The 15,882-nt window shown below is 41.1% G+C and overlaps 2 protein-coding genes across 2 annotated transcripts in view; both read left to right on the top strand.

Moving 5' to 3' along the window:
• The first annotated feature begins 373 nt into the window (after positions 1 to 373).
• On the top strand, positions 374 to 4,431 carry LOC115571139 (extracellular calcium-sensing receptor-like). The gene is made up of 9 exons (XM_030400245.1): positions 374 to 654; positions 751 to 1,045; positions 1,260 to 1,346; positions 1,499 to 1,776; positions 2,156 to 2,354; positions 2,447 to 2,722; positions 2,817 to 3,044; positions 3,147 to 3,270; positions 3,518 to 4,431. Exons 1-9 carry the CDS (start codon positions 410 to 412, stop codon positions 4,429 to 4,431), a joined length of 2,646 nt encoding a protein of 881 aa, XP_030256105.1. The 5' UTR covers positions 374 to 409.
• A 1,268-nt stretch (positions 4,432 to 5,699) lies between these two features.
• Positions 5,700 to 15,882, top strand: part of LOC115571879 (extracellular calcium-sensing receptor-like) — a 29,214-nt gene continuing 19,031 nt past the window's right edge. The window contains exons 1-12 of the mRNA XM_030401503.1: positions 5,700 to 6,066; positions 6,876 to 6,926; positions 7,294 to 7,460; positions 8,704 to 8,867; positions 8,951 to 9,245; positions 9,388 to 9,474; positions 9,704 to 9,973; positions 10,517 to 10,723; positions 10,815 to 11,090; positions 12,051 to 12,278; positions 12,381 to 12,504; positions 12,784 to 12,977. Coding sequence (XP_030257363.1) covers positions 5,700 to 6,066; positions 6,876 to 6,926; positions 7,294 to 7,460; positions 8,704 to 8,867; positions 8,951 to 9,245; positions 9,388 to 9,474; positions 9,704 to 9,973; positions 10,517 to 10,723; positions 10,815 to 11,090; positions 12,051 to 12,278; positions 12,381 to 12,504; positions 12,784 to 12,977 — 2,430 coding nt within the window. The remainder of the gene's footprint in view (positions 6,067 to 6,875; positions 6,927 to 7,293; positions 7,461 to 8,703; positions 8,868 to 8,950; positions 9,246 to 9,387; positions 9,475 to 9,703; positions 9,974 to 10,516; positions 10,724 to 10,814; positions 11,091 to 12,050; positions 12,279 to 12,380; positions 12,505 to 12,783; positions 12,978 to 15,882) is intronic.

Here is a 15,882-nt window from a genome sequence, read left to right as displayed (position 1 = left end):
GTGTCAGATACAAAGTGTGGTGGCCTGTGTTTGTTAATAAGACACCATTACAGAATCATCAGCGAACACCCCTCCAAGTAGCAAACCAATTGTTTTTGGCTTTCTGTTTATTGGAAGTTGGTATCATGAAGGATTTGCATCTGCGTGATATGAGGACCCTTTTCTGTTTGAACCAAAACTGTGTAATTCTGATAATAAATGAAAAAAAACACAGCACATAAATGATGTTATTATATTATGTCAGTACAGCTACTTCTAGACGTGTTTACCCACCCCCCACGACAACTTGCGCCCTTATGGGTGGTGCGAGACGATGACGAAAACCACCACAGGAGATGACATTGCCCTTCATATAAAATGAAGTAACCATGCATAAAGGTGAGAGTCTGGTAGAGGGAGGAAGACAGTAATGGGAGCATTCCTAGACGTATATCTGTTCTATGTCTATCTGATCTTGATTGTTTTCTCTTCCTTCCTTTTCATGTCAGAGCCATCCCCTCTTTTCTCATCTTGTAAAGTAAGGAAAAAGTTTTATCTGAATGGGATGCACAAGCCTGGTGATGTGATCCTGGGTGGGCTGTTTGAAGTCCACTACACCTCTGTCTTCCCTGAGTTGACATTCACATCAGAGCCAAACCAGCTCAGCTGCCAAGGGTAAGTCTCATACTCACGCAGCATAGAGCATGGATCTGTGAAAATTATCATTTAAAATATGCTGCTTTTGGTTAATGGTGATATTTTGTGTGTTAGCTTTGACCCTCCAGGATTCAGGCATGCCATGACGATGGCCTTTGCTATTGATGAGATCAACAAGAACTCGGATCTGCTACCTAATGTGACTCTGGGATACAGTCTTTATGACAACTGTGCTACACTTATAATTGGATTTAGTGCTGCGTTGTCACTGGCAAGTGGTCAAGAGGAGCAGTTTGTGCTTCAGGAGAACTGTTTGGGGACCCCTCCAGTCCTAGGGATTGTGGGGGATTCCTTCTCGACATTTTCTATTGCAACCTCTGATGTGATAGGTTTATTCAAATTGCCCATGGTAAGTTTCCTTCCTTCAATCTTACCCGTGCTATAGATGTGCTGTATTTGAAATAAGGGCATATTTGGCATATACTTAAAACCTCAAGTCCAGCTTCTCCAACAAGCATGTATTTAGTATGCAGATATGTTCTTTATTTTAGACTTCTCAAATTACATACTACTAACTTGCATGCAAAGCACAATCTGGGTGTACAATGTATATTTCTTTATAGGTGAGTTATTTTGCCACATGTTCCTGCCTGAGTGATCGCCAAAGGTTTCCATCTTTCTTCAGAACAATCCCAAGTGATGCTTTCCAGGTAACAAACACAAAATATATTTCAAAGGAAGTGTAGTGAGCATCGAAAAATATATCTCTATTATTTTCAAAGATTAAAATGGGATCATGTGTGAGACATGTATAAGTAAGTTTCCACTAACTACAACCTTTACACTTCACTCTGTATTTAAGGTTCGTGCAATGATTCAGATTCTAAAACGCTTTGGCTGGACCTGGGCCGGTCTGCTGGTGAGTAATGATGATTATGGACTCCACGTTGCCCGATCCTTTCAGTCAGACTTGGCTCAGTCTGGTGGAGGTTGTCTAGCCTACTCAGAGATTTTGCCCTGGGGTGACAACCCAGCAGAACTAACGAGGATCGTTGAAGTGATGAGGAAATCCACAGCTCGTGTGGTTATCGTGTTTGCACATCAGATCCACATGATTCAACTTATGGAAGAGGTATCTATGTATACACCACATTTGATTATGATGACTGATTTATTAGATAAGAACACTGAGAATAAAGAGTATGTAAAACTACACTGTGCATAAATAAACATAATGTTTCTTGAGTCAACCTAAGAGCTAGTAGACCAGACTGATGAATTCTTCCTAAACACCAATTGTTCATTTACATTTATGATCATGGTCTCAAGCCCTGCACGTTAATCTCAACAATTTGTTGTGTTTTCTTACAATACTCTATTTCTAAATGTAGCGCTGTTCTGACAAAAATATTTGTTATATTGCATTAAAGTCATATTTAATTGTCCTTTAATCAGTCCTACGGAGTAGTTCACATAAAAGACAAAAGCCATTCATGAGGTGCAATTAACAGGTGCTGAGGCAGAATGTGACAGGCCTGCAGTGGATGGCCAGTGAAGCTTGGACAGCAGCGGCTGTGCTCCAGACCCCTCGCCTCATGCCGTACCTTGGTGGCACACTGGGAATTGCCATTCGCCGAGGGGAAATACCAGGGCTCAGAGATTTTCTGTTGGGAATACGTCCTGACCTGCATGACAGCAATAACAATGGAAATAACATGGTATGATTGTGACCTTACAATGAGATCTGTAATTAAAAAAAAAAAATCTATATCTTCTTATTTCATTAAAGACTGTTTTAAATACATTTCAGATGAGGCAGTTCTGGGAAAACACCTTTCAGTGTAGATTTGCACCACCTCCAGCAGGTTGGGTTGAGGCTGGTGCAGCACTGTGCACTGGTGATGAAGCCCTGGAGAATATGGAGACTGAGTTTTTGGATGTTTCCAATCTCAGGCCTGAGTATAACATTTACAAGGCTGTGTATGCTCTGGCCTATGCCCTTGATGACATGTTGCAGTGTGAGCCAGGGAGAGGGCCTTTCAGTCGAAACAGCTGTGCTGTTTTGCAGGGACTGGAGCCATGGCAGGTGTGATAGCAGTTTACGCTTAACCTAATTTGTTTTTGAAAACAGCTATTGACTATAGAGATATACAAATCATATGTATTATAACCCTTTGTAGCTCATGCATTACTTGGAAAAAGTCAACTTCACCACAACATTTGGTGATCAAGTGTCTTTTGATGAGAATGGTGATGCCTTACCAATCTACGATATCATGAACTGGCTATGGCTCCCTGATGGACGAACTAAAGTTCAGAATGTGGGTGAGGTCAAGAGGTCGGCGTTCAAAGGAGAAGAACTCACAATTGATGAAGACAAAATCTTCTGGAACTATGACTCTAAACAGGTTATTTCTGTTTATTGTTGCCCTTACCTTTGCACAGTATGACACTATAACAAAAACACACAGTGTAGAGAAACTATGATATAACCCTGACAATCCTTGCAGCCACCCAGGTCAATTTGCAGTGAGAGCTGCCCACCAGGTACCCGTACAGCCAGAAAAAGGGGACAGCCTGTATGCTGTTTTGACTGCATCCCGTGCTCGGAGGGAAAGATCAGCAATGAAACTGGTTGGTATCGGTTAAAAAATTTGTATTCAGGAATGTAACCCACTGTGGGTGCCCGCTTGGTGTTTAGGGAAAGCCCACTATTGCAGAAACTTGGGTTCCATGGCTGGTAGTGGTGCCGAATTGTACATCACTGACAGTGTTTAAAGGTGGGAATGATGATGTCTTTTTGTTTAAATAGGAACATAAAAGGCAAAAGAAAGGCTGGGGAAACATTCAGAAAAAATGTTAATTCTTACCTTGTTTTCAGACTCCATGGAGTGCACCAGCTGTCCTAAGGACTTCTGGTCCAGCCCTCAGCGTGACCACTGTGTTCCTAAGAAAATAGAGTTTCTCTCCTACCACGAGCCTCTGGGTATCTGCTTGACAGTTGCTTCATTGCTGGGCACATTTATCTGTGCTATCGTCCTGGGCATCTTCACCTATCATCGCAGCACACCTATGGTACGCGCCAACAATTCAGAACTGAGTTTCCTGCTCTTAGTGTCACTTAAGTTATGTTTCCTTTGCTCACTACTGTTTATCGGCCGTCCCAGACTGTGGACATGCCAGCTGAGACATGCAGCATTTGGGATCAGCTTTGTGCTTTGTGTCTCTTGCATTCTGGTGAAAACAGTTGTTGTTGTAGCTGTGTTCAAGGCCTCCAAGCCAGGAGGTGGATCCAGTCTGAAGTGGTTTGGTGCAATGCAGCAGAGAGGGACAGTTTTTGCTCTTACATCAATCCAAGTAGCAATCTGCACTGGTTGGCTTGTCTCTTCCTCACCAGCTCCTCATAAAAACACCCAATACCACAATGACAAGATAGTTTATGAGTGTGTCGCTGGGTCAACAATTGGTTTTGCAGTGTTACTGGGTTACATTGGCTTACTGGCTATCCTTAGCTTCCTGTTTGCATTTCTGGCAAGGAACCTTCCAGACAACTTTAATGAGGCCAGACTCATCACTTTCAGTATGCTGATCTTCTGTGCTGTGTGGGTGGCCTTTGTCCCAGCTTATGTCAACTCACCAGGCAAATATGCAGATGCAGTGGAGGTATTTGCTATCCTAGCCTCCAGTTTTGGTCTCTTGGTGGCACTCTTTGGACCCAAATGTTTTATAATCCTGCTGAGACCAGAGAGGAACACAAAGAAAGCAATCATGGGTCGAGGTACAAGCACGTCATAAAAGTAACTCCAGTTAATATGTTTAGTTTCATTAAGTCTATATTTGTTGTGTATTATTTCTGTATTTTTGCTTGTAATTGTTGACACAATAAACAGCCTTTGTAAATGCAAAAATAAACTAGAAGATATACTTAAAAATTATTTAAGAACCTAGATTTCTGTTGTTTTTTGTCATTTTCATCATAGCCTATTTTGGCTGATTTACATTCGAAGTGATTTTAAAATACTCAAAATCTATGTTGAAGGGTCTGCACAATGTGAATGTGTCAATTATACAATACAATTCTACTCATAATCTTAAAGATGGAAAATAATCGATTTCACTGACAAGGCAGCGCTGACAAGGCACTATAAATGCAATCACCAGAACGTACGGTGATATAGTCCAACGGCACGTTGTAGAGCTAACAACAACTATTCTACAGTAGCATTTGTGCTGGTATTGCCAGGAAATTGAGTAGTCATGTGAAAAACAAGAGCATCTGAGACAAAGCAGCAAAGGATAAACAAGGCTGGATATGCTAACACTCGAGCTAGCTACAATCTCGAGCTAGCTACAATCTCCTCGCCGGCTGCATGTATGCTGGCGGTGTGTGAGTCCTGCCTCCCTACCCTCTCAAAACTGAGGGAAAGCGTCTCTGGTCTGAAGGCTGAACTTAAGGAGAGGGACAAAATCCTTATGGATTTCTCCACTGTCACCACGACCCAGGCGAAGCTTATCTCCCACCTGAGAACATCTGGCGCTGGTGACCGGAGCATGACGACCCCCCTGCCGTTGACCGGCTCTATCACCACGGAAACTCTGGCACCAGCACTAGCCGAGTCCCGCTGGCACCGCCAGGGAACCAAGCCCAAGACATCGGCACCCTCCACCTCCTGCCTACATCCCGCGGAGTCGCAGTGCTTCATCTGGGAGGAATGAGTGGAGGCTCCGGTGAGCTCAACTCCACTCAAGTGGAGGGAACCCTGGTCAGTGGTGCACAGGGGCGCTGGGGCTCGTCCATCTCCTCCTCTTCTGCCTCCGGATCTGCCACTGGATAACAGGTTTGACATCCTAAGCCTGCAGGATTTCCCTCCCATGGGTGCTTTGTCCGGCTCGCCCCCGGGACCTGTCCATCCAGCTGTTCGTGGCTCTCACCAGTCCTGGATCTGGGGTCCACTCGTCCAGCCTGACCCCTCCCCTCCATCTTGGCCAGGATCAACCCCGGCCCGGTGCCACCAACCCAAACCTCAGGCTCCATCCCGCCTCCGCCGCACCTCTAGGCAGCCATGGAGTGGCGCACCCCCTCTGTGCTGGTTGTCAGGACCTCCATAGTCAGGCACGTGGCAGTGCACGGTGGCTGGACCTTCTGCCTACCTGGAGCCCGCATCAACGAGGTTGCATCCTCTGCCCTCCTGCTGAGTGCACAGCACAACTCGGCCTCAAAGCTGGTCCTGGAGGCCAGCATCAACGACCTCAAAAAACACCAGTCGGAGGTCCTCAAACAGGATTTCGTCTCCCTGGTGGATCGCCTGCTGGACATGGGGAAGCAGGTAATTATCGCCGGCCCGCTTCCCCCACCTCGGTATTGTGATGTCACCACCAGCCGCCTTCGTCAGCTGCACCTGTGGCTGAAGGGGTACTGCCTGACCAAAAGTATTACGTTTGTTGACAATTTTGCAGCTTTTTTAAACAGGCCTCACCTTTTTAAATGGGACGGCCTCCACCCAAACCAGGAGGGATCACAGCTTTTATCTGTCCGTTCCTGCACCACACCCACCTCCTGAATCACTGTTGATATGTATGCACACAGACCCTCTGCCCCTCACTCACCTTCACCCTCCCCTACCTACACTATACACGCCCCCTGTTCAGTCGCCCCTGAGGCACAGGACAATATTCACACAATCAAAACCAGAATTTCACACAGACAAATAAGACCTAGGTCTGTTTTTAAATCAAACTGTGTTTTTAACATTCCTTTGGAAAGACGTGATGAGTGCACGTTCAGCACAGACATTAAAATGCTTCTGCTGAATGTGCGCTTACCAAAGTTAAAGGATTTTAAAGCATTACAATCTGTAAAAAAGTGGGCGTGATTTTTGACTCTGAGCTTAGTTTTATTCTTCACATCAAAAATATAACAAATTTTTACCATCTTAAGAATATAGCCAGAGTCAGCCCGTTTCTCTCTCAGGCCACTGAGGTGCTAATGCATGCTTTTATCTCTTGTCCTTTAGATTACTGTAATGCCCTGCTCTCTGGCTTTCCCAAGAAGAGCATTTCTCATCTACAATTACTGCAAAACTCAGTGCTGACAGGGTCCACACATTACGCTGGTTTTATAATCGCTGCACTGGCTCCCCGTGCGTTTCAGGGTTGATTTTAAGGTTCTTTTACTAGTCTTTAAGTGTCTTAACGGTCTCGGGCCTTCTTACTTATCTGACCTGCTTTTACCCTCTCAGCCCCCATGGACCCGGAGGTCCTCCAGCACTGGCCTTTCAATCATACCACAGGTTAGTTAAAAAAAGCACGGGGAGGCAGCTTCCACTTATGATAGCCCCTGACTGTCAAACAGCCTGCCGGAGAACCTCAGGGTCGCAGAGACTGTTGAGGTTTTTTAAAAGAGGCTCAAGACCCACCTTTTCAATCAGGCTTTTAATTGATCTCTTTCATTCTTTTTAATTCCTTTTATGCTGTGTTAGTCCTAGCATTTGTATCCTTTATCCTTTTTTACTGTTTTAGTTCGTCATGTTTTTAGCCTCTATGCTTTTTGCCTTATTTTAATGTTTTCGTCTGTCAGTTTTTAGCTCCAGTGTTTCCTCATGGGGGCCTGCCAGACTGGGAGTTGTCTCTGGTCTGCCGCTGGGGGTGTTGTCCCAGGGACCTTGGTGCAGGGCCTCCTATCTACCCGGGTTGGGGTGATCCCTGTGGCGGCGCTCCCTGCGCCCTTGGACCGTGATCTCTCTCAGTGTGGCTGGCCCCCAAAGGAAGCTTATTCCTCACCTCAGGTCTCGGTGCCCAGCCATGCCTCTTTAGTGACAGCTAGTGTATGTGTAGGTGTGAGTGTGTGGGTCTTTGTGTGTGTGTGTGCATATGTGTGGGAATGTGTATATGAGTGTGTATGTATTTGTGTATCTCTCTGTACATATCTGTGGGGGTGGGAGGGTTGGGTTCTTTTGATTTTCTTGTCTTTATTTTCTTTTTTAATCTCTGTTGTTGTTTTTAATCTCTGTGAGGCACTTTGTGCTACTTTCTGTATGAAAAGTGCCATAAAAATAAAGATTGATTGATTGATTGATTGATTGATCGATGACAGTTGCAGTTGTTCAAACTAATGTGATTTCGTGGGATGGCACATAAATAGCAAACCACTTTGTGATACGTTAATCTGATTGTTAGAAGTTACCCCGTCTTAGTTACAGTGATGGATAGATGGTTTCATCAATAGATGGTTGATTTATAATGAAGGTGAGAATTTAAAGCAGCATCATGTAGAAATTGGTATATTGTGGGATTTTGGGACCCCCCACAGTTTCTGAACACAACACCACTTTGATAAATACAAATTCCAGGTCTGTAACAATAAGTCAGATGTTTTGTAAGTGGTAATTACAAAAAGACTAAATATGTCGTAACAATGTAATGTGTTGAAAACTTTTATCTTGAGTATAACGTGTGTAACTCAGTGATCCTACCCTCTCACTGAAGTTACATAGAGCAGAAAGTGATAAGGGATGAGTGGCTAAGAAAGAGACACCATTCACCCAATTACAAGACACTAAACTATCAACATGATATTAAAGCCGTTAAAAAGGTTGAAGGTAAAAAAAAGTTACATGATGTTGATTTAATCCCCAGACAATAATGTAGAATTGTACAATGGATGGTGCTGTTGTATTTGTTTTTTCAATTCTTTATTTTTCAGTTCAGTATTTTATTATCAATGCAAAAGACCATGTACATGAGAGTCATTAACAATATATGTAATATGGTTTATGTACATACATACATTTACCTAAATACCTAGTTATGTGGCATTGATGTTGGACAGTATTCTTTGAAATGTGTATTACGCCCATCCCTCCTTGCTGCCCAATCCCTGGAAGCTGGTGTAAATAATTAAACATTGACGAAAGGAGATGACATATCCCTGTAGTATAAAAGTACTTGTGCATGAAGATTACGTACAGGAGCAAGGGGAAGAGGGCAGTTATGGGGGATTTTCTTGTCAAATATTTGTTCTTATATGTCTATCTGATTTTGCGTTCTTCCTCTTTTTTCTTCTCTGAGTCTTCCAATCTTTCTCCATCTTGTAAATTACGGAGGCAGTTTCATCTTAATGGGATGCACAAGGCCGGTGATGTGATTTTAGGAGGGCTGTTTGAGGTCCACTACACCTCTGTCTTCCCTGAGTTAACCTTCATCACAGAGCCTCATCAGCCCAGCTGCCAAGGGTAAATCTCACACACGTAGCAGACAAAATGAACAAAACACTGTCTTACATTTTAGTGGTTAATAGTGATACTTTGTGTGTTAGCTTTGACCCCCCAGGGTTCAGGCATGCCATGACCATGGCTTTTACTATTGACGAGATCAACAAGAACTCCAATTTGCTACCTAATGTGACTCTGGGATACAGTCTATATGACAACTGTGCTACACTTGGTATTGGTTTCAGTGCTGCATTGTCATTGGCAAGTGGCCAAGAGGAGCAGTTTCTGCTTCAGGAGAACTGTTTAGGGACCCCTCCAGTTATGGGGATTGTGGGGGATCCATTCTCAACTTTTTCTATTGCCACCTCCAATGTTCTGGGTTTGTTCAAGCTGCCCATTGTAAGTTTGGTGTCTTTAAGTTATTGTGTGCTTTTCAAGTGCTGTACTTGAATTATTTCTTAAATGAGCAAAATATATTAATTGTTTCTACTAACTCACATAAGATGCGCAACCTTTGTGCATTATGTGTGTTTCATTATAGGTGAGTTATTTTGCCACATGTTCTTGCCTGAGTGATCGGCAAAGGTTTCCATCATTCTTCAGAACAATCCCAAGTGATGCTTTCCAGGTGAAACACTATAACCACATTAATAACTGCATAATATGTCTCAATAAAGTACAGTGAACATGAAAATATGTCCTGCCAATCTTGTGTGTATAAACTATATTTACTCTGTGCATCATTAATAAACAAAATATGTATAATATATTTACAGAATTAAACATAATGGAATGGATTAATTATGACCGCAATATTTTAGCCTGAACTCTAATCCCTCTTCTGTGGATACACTTAGGTGCGTGCTATGATTCAGATTCTGAAACACTTTGACTGGACTTGGGTCGGCCTGCTGGTCAGTGATGATGACTATGGGCTCCACGCTGCTAGATCCTTTCAATTTGACCTGGCTCAGTCAGGTGGAGGATGTCTGGCCTACTCAGAGATTTTGCCCTGGGGCAATGATCCAAATGAATATAAGAGGATTGTGGATGTGATGACAAAATCCACAGCTCGTGTGATCATTGTGTTTGCACATCAGATGCAGATGACTCAACTCATGAAGGAGGTTGGGGAATAAAAATGCAATGATATATCTTTATTTCTTTTTTTTATATTACAAGGAATTCCTTGTTAAGGAAAAAAAAAAAAAAAAGATTACAAGAGACCTCAATCCGAAGCATGATTCAATCTTTCTCTCTTAACCTAACTTCACGTAATAACATAACCTGATTCTGATTTTTTTATTTTTAAATTTTACATGGAAAAAAACCCCAAAAACTCTGGTTTGGCTAAACTATATATTCTTGCCCAAAACTTTAATAATGCAACATTTATGCACATACCTATTTATATCCGTAAACCTGTGTTCTAAATTTACAAATCCTATATACTCTTTGTACTTATTTTCCATAACTCAGTTCTTAGTATACAAATCAAAATACATAAATAGTGATTTAAATCACCTTACTGTGAAAATGTAATCATGTCCGTGCTTTTAGAACTAAAGGTCAATAGAAAGTTGTTATGTACATTCATTTGTTATGTATTACATAGTACAAAGTAGACTGTCATTGTTTCACAGAAGATATTTTTAATGTCATGCACACAGGTGGTGAGGCAGAATGTAACAGGCCTGCAGTGGATTGCCAGTGAAGCTTGGACATTAGTTGAGGGACTTCATACCACTGCCTTCATGCCATATCTGGCAGGCACACTGGGCATTGCTATCCGTTGTGGAAAAATACCAGGACTCAGGGAATTTCTGTTAAGAATTCATCCTGACCAGCACCACAGCAATGACTATGAAAACAGCATGGTGAGAGTAAAACCTTTTGGTCTAATGGCGAATTGTCAGAAAAATACATTGATATCATTTCTGTAATCAAGTGATTTTAAATGCATTTCAGATGAGGCAGTTTTGGGAATTCACCTTTCAGTGTAGATTTGCACCCCCTCCAGCAGGTTGGGTGGAATCTGGTGGAGCATTATGCACTGGACAGGAAAATCTAGTGAATGTGGAGACTGACTATTTGGATGCATCAGAACTCAGGCCAGAGTATAATATTTACAAGGCTGTGTATGCTCTGGCATACGCCCTCAATGACATGCTTCTGTGTATACCTGGAAAAGGGCCTTTCAGAGGGCAAAGTTGTGCAACTTTGCAAAGACTGGATCCATGGCAGGTGTGATATCTATTAACGCTCTTGCTACTGTTTTGAATATAGCTGCTATGCCTCGAGGTACTTATTGATTTCATTGTTGAGATAGTGGATCATCATGGACAAAGCCATTCTGTTTGGTCGTTAGACTTATGTCTGATCTCAACATTCTTTAAGTTTATTGTCAATTATTTGAGAATGATACGGTAACCCGAGTTATTTAAGTATAGCTGGAGCCCTCTACTGGACTCTGTGGATATTGCTTCTCTCCAATCAGACACATGTATTTGTCCACTGAAACTGTCCACTTATGTAGCCTGCCAACAATGGCTTTTAGTGTGTCCGCAGTCTGCCATCAGATAACCCCTTCAGCAAGCAGCCCGGGAGCAGCAGTATCCATATATAAAAGGCTCTGTCTGTGCAATGGAATGGAGGTTACCAAATCGTAACCTTCATTCTATCTATGGGTTAAGTGGGTGGAGCCCAATGAATGTATGCCTTCTGTGACATGTCCAAGAATTTGCCCACTGATCTTGAACAGCTATAAGTTAGGCACCACAGTTCTCCAACGTATTACAACTATGACTATGTCAGAGCAGAAATAAGGAACTAGACCCAACCCACTTCTGGAACTAGGTGGGACCATGGTCTAACCCTAGAGAGTTCAACACCATAAAACAAACAAGCAGCACACCCTTTTTTCCTGGATCACCATAGAGCATAGGCAAGCAGTTGTAAAAACATCAAAGGCGTAATTTCTCACATCCCTTTCTATCAGTTAAGGAAGCCTGTCACAAACAAAAGATAGAGCCATATGAAAAGACATGCATATGTCAGCATTGTCCTCAAGTGACTTAAAGTAGAGACTCCATCTCAGAAGAAATGTAGTCAGTAGATACATTTAGTCAAAAGTCAAAGATGCAAACAGATTCCCGAGCAGGAACACTGCACATTATAAGCCTGTTGTATCTCTCCCATTTGCAGCTTATGTATTACCTTGAAAAGGTCAACTTCACCACACCAAATGGTGATCAAGTGTCTTTTGATGAGAATGGTGAGGCCTTACCAATATATGATGTCATGAACTGGCTGCAACTCCCTGATGGAAGAACTAAAGTTCAGAATGTGGGTGAGGTTAAAAAGTCTGTTTCCAAAGGTGAACAACTCACAATTGATGAAGACAAAATCTTCTGGAACTTTGAATTACAAGAGGTTACTTCTTATTGTTGTTGTATTTGCTTGAGTATAACATGCAATAGCAGCATCAAAGGTTGTAGATAACAGTCATTTCTTTTCACTGTGCTTTCTTTCTAGCCACCCAGGTCAGTTTGCAGCGAGAGCTGCCCCCCAGGTACCCGCATGGCCAGGAAAAGGGGACAGCCTATTTGCTGTTTTGACTGCATTCCTTGCTCTGAAGGAAAGGTCAGCAATGCAACTGGTTGGTATCAATTAAAAATGTGATGATTTGTTGTGGAGCATCAGTTTTTTTTCAGTGCTTTAATCTGCTGTGGGTGTTTAGTTGCTGTTGAGTGAAATCACATGCCCTGTACTGGCGAACTCTAGTTCTATCCCTGGTAGTGGTGCCCAATTCCACATCAATGGCAGCGTTTATAGGTGGGAGGGATGATGTCCTTGTTGCTGTAATAGCAACAGAAGAGCATGGGAAAAAAAGGGGGAAATATGTTTTTTTTTAAAAAGAATTTTCCCATGTTTTCAGACTCATTGGAGTGTACCAGCTGTCCAGAAGACTTCTGGTCCAGCCCTCAGCGTGACCACTGTGTTCCTAAGAAAACAGAATTTCTCTCCTACCATGAGCCTCTGGGTATCTGCCTGACAACTGCCTCATTGCTAGGTACATTTGTTTGTGCTGTTGTCCTGGGCATCTTCACCTATCATCGCAGTACACCCATTGTACGTGCCAACAATTCAGAACTAAGTTTCCTGCTCCTGGTATCACTTAAATTATGTTTCCTTTGTTCGCTGCTGTTTATTGGCCATCCCAAACTATGGACTTGCCAACTGAGACATGCAGCATTTGGGATCAGCTTTGTGCTTTGTGTCTCATGTATTTTGGTAAAAACCATGGTGGTTCTGGCTGTTTTCAAGGCCTCCAAACCAGGAGGGGGAGCCAGTCTGAAATGGTTTGGTGCAATGCAGCAGAGAGGGACAATAATGGTTCTTACTTCTATCCAGGCAGCTATCTGCACTGCTTGGCTTGTCTCTGCCTCACCAGCTCCTTATAAAAACACACAATACCACAATGACAAGATAGTTTATGAGTGTGTAGTTGGATCCACAGTTGGTTTTGCAGTGTTACTGGGTTACATTGGCTTACTAGCAACCCTTAGCTTCTTGTTAGCATTTCTGGCAAGGAACCTTCCAGACAACTTTAATGAGGCCAAACTCATCACTTTCAGCATGCTCATCTTCTGTGCTGTGTGGGTGGCCTTTGTCCCGGCCTATGTTAACTCACCAGGCAAATATGCAGATGCAGTGGAAGTATTTGCCATCTTGGCCTCCAGTTTTGGCCTCTTGGTGGCACTGTTTGGACCCAAATGTTACATAATCCTGCTGAGACCAGAAAGAAACACAAAGAAGGCAATCATGGGTCGAGGTACAAGCAAGTCATAAAAGCAACAGTTTAAGTAATATGATCAACTGGTCTGAGCCAGCCATTCAGTAGTGATTCGCTAATGGGATGACCAGTATATATCAAATAAGTAACCTGCTTTGTAACTTTGGAGATATTTGTTCTGTAAAGAAGGGATTAAAAATAAACTGCAAGAAATCAAAAATATTTTTTTGTGTGAGAAACAGTTTCTTACTTCATTGCCCTTATGACTATTAAAGGCATTGCCCGAGTGTACACCTGACTAAATCTCACAGATGAAATGAAACTACTTTTTATGTGACTTTTGCAGTCATTCAGACAGGTTCCCCATTAATTACCATTTCAACTTTTTGCTAGCTACTTTAACTGAAGGAAGTGAAAACCAGTGAGAGGCATCAATGCCATCATATGATTTTATAATAATATTCAAAATTAATTTAAGTCTGACAAATTTAGGGAAACATTTAGGGATTGGTCTGTGCACGCTTGAAAATTAAGCCCATGCCCCTGAACTGCTCATGCCTTCCCTTAGCAAAAAGTAGTATACTTGAAGTTCATTTTATTAAGTATCCTTGAGTATAAGTATAGCAAGTATACTATGGACCATGTACTTGTAGCGTACTAGAAAGTATACTCATTTAATACTTCTTCGGACTAAATTGGAACATTTTAAGTTTATAAAGTATACTTAAAGTATACTTTATAAGGTAATTTTAATTTAACAAAAGTACACTTTTAAGTATACAACAAGTACACTCATCTATATACTACTAGTATACTAGGTATATACTTCTAGTCCACATTTTTAGTTTATTATAGTATACTTTTATGAACTTAGAAGTGTACTAGAAAGTATACTAATTTAATACTTCTTCTGACTAAATTGGAACATTTTAAGTTTATAAAAGTATACTTAAAGTATACTTTATAAGGTAATTTTAGGTTTACAAAAGTACACTTTTAAGTATACAACAAGTACACTCATCTATATACCAATCGTATACTAGGTACATACTTCTAGTCCACATTTTTAGTTTATTGAAGTATACTTTATAAGGTAATTTTAAGTTTACAAAAGTACACTTTTAAGTATACAACAAGTACACTCATCTATATACTACTAGTATACTAGGTATATACTTCTAGTCCACATTTTTAGTTTATTATAGTATACTTTGAGTATACTTTTATGAACTTAAATTTTTTTCTAGTTTACTTGTTAAGTATACTCGTAAGTTTGCTTAGCACATTACTTGTAGCATACTATCTATAACTTGAAATATACTTCTTAAAGTATTCTTAAAGTTAACTCATACTGTACGCACACTAGACTGCAATGTATTTACAAAATCACAAGACAGAATGTTGACAACAAGTTTGATATATTTATATAACATTTTAAAACATAGCCTACCATACAGTGTATCTACAAATACACGCTTAAATCATTAAAGATGTGCATTTCAAAAACAAAGAGCCTCTATGAAATCAAGTCCTTTGCTGAAAAAATGAAAGGAAAAAGTGCACATTTGCATGTAAAAATGTAAACATAATACTCTCTCCAAGATCAAGTCCCTCTTTGTCAAAAATGGTAAAGGAAAAAGTGTGCATTTGCTTTTAAAAATGTAAATAAAATAGTGTCTCCAACTGAGAACTGAAGTCCTTTCTTGTCAAAAAAAGGTAAAAGAAAAGTGCACATCTTTGTAACAAAAAATTAACAACTTTATAGAAACAAAAACGCTACTTTTATAGGGTTCGTACACATTTTTCAAGGTCAAATTCAAGCACTTTTCAAGCACTTTTAAGGGTCATTTTCAAATTTTTCCAGCACCTTATTGCTGGGGTAAAATACATATCTACAGGAATATATACACTCATTTTTGTACATTGTATTATGCTGCGAACATCTAAAATCATGTTTCATAATAGCAAGAAGTTTAGAAATAAAAGGAGAACACAAAGTTTTATCCAAAAAAAGGGAAGCCACTTGGCGTTCTTCAGGAACACTCGCACCGAGACAATGAGAGACTGAGAGCACCCTGTAATTTTCTTTTCTGACATAGATTTTTATGTTTCAGAATGCAGTGTTGGGAGTAACGCGTTACAAAAGTAATGCAATTACTGTAATGCATTACTTTTTGCTGTAACACAGTGATGTAAGGCATTACAAAAACAAAAAAAGGTAATATTTTACTCAGTACAAAT

Source organism: Sparus aurata, chromosome 2 (genome assembly GCF_900880675.1).
Source record: "Sparus aurata chromosome 2, fSpaAur1.1, whole genome shotgun sequence".
NCBI classification, from domain to species: Eukaryota; Metazoa; Chordata; class Actinopteri; order Spariformes; family Sparidae; genus Sparus; species Sparus aurata.
Note: the sequence above shows the minus strand (reverse complement) of the source record. Positions and strands in the feature narration are given on the sequence as shown.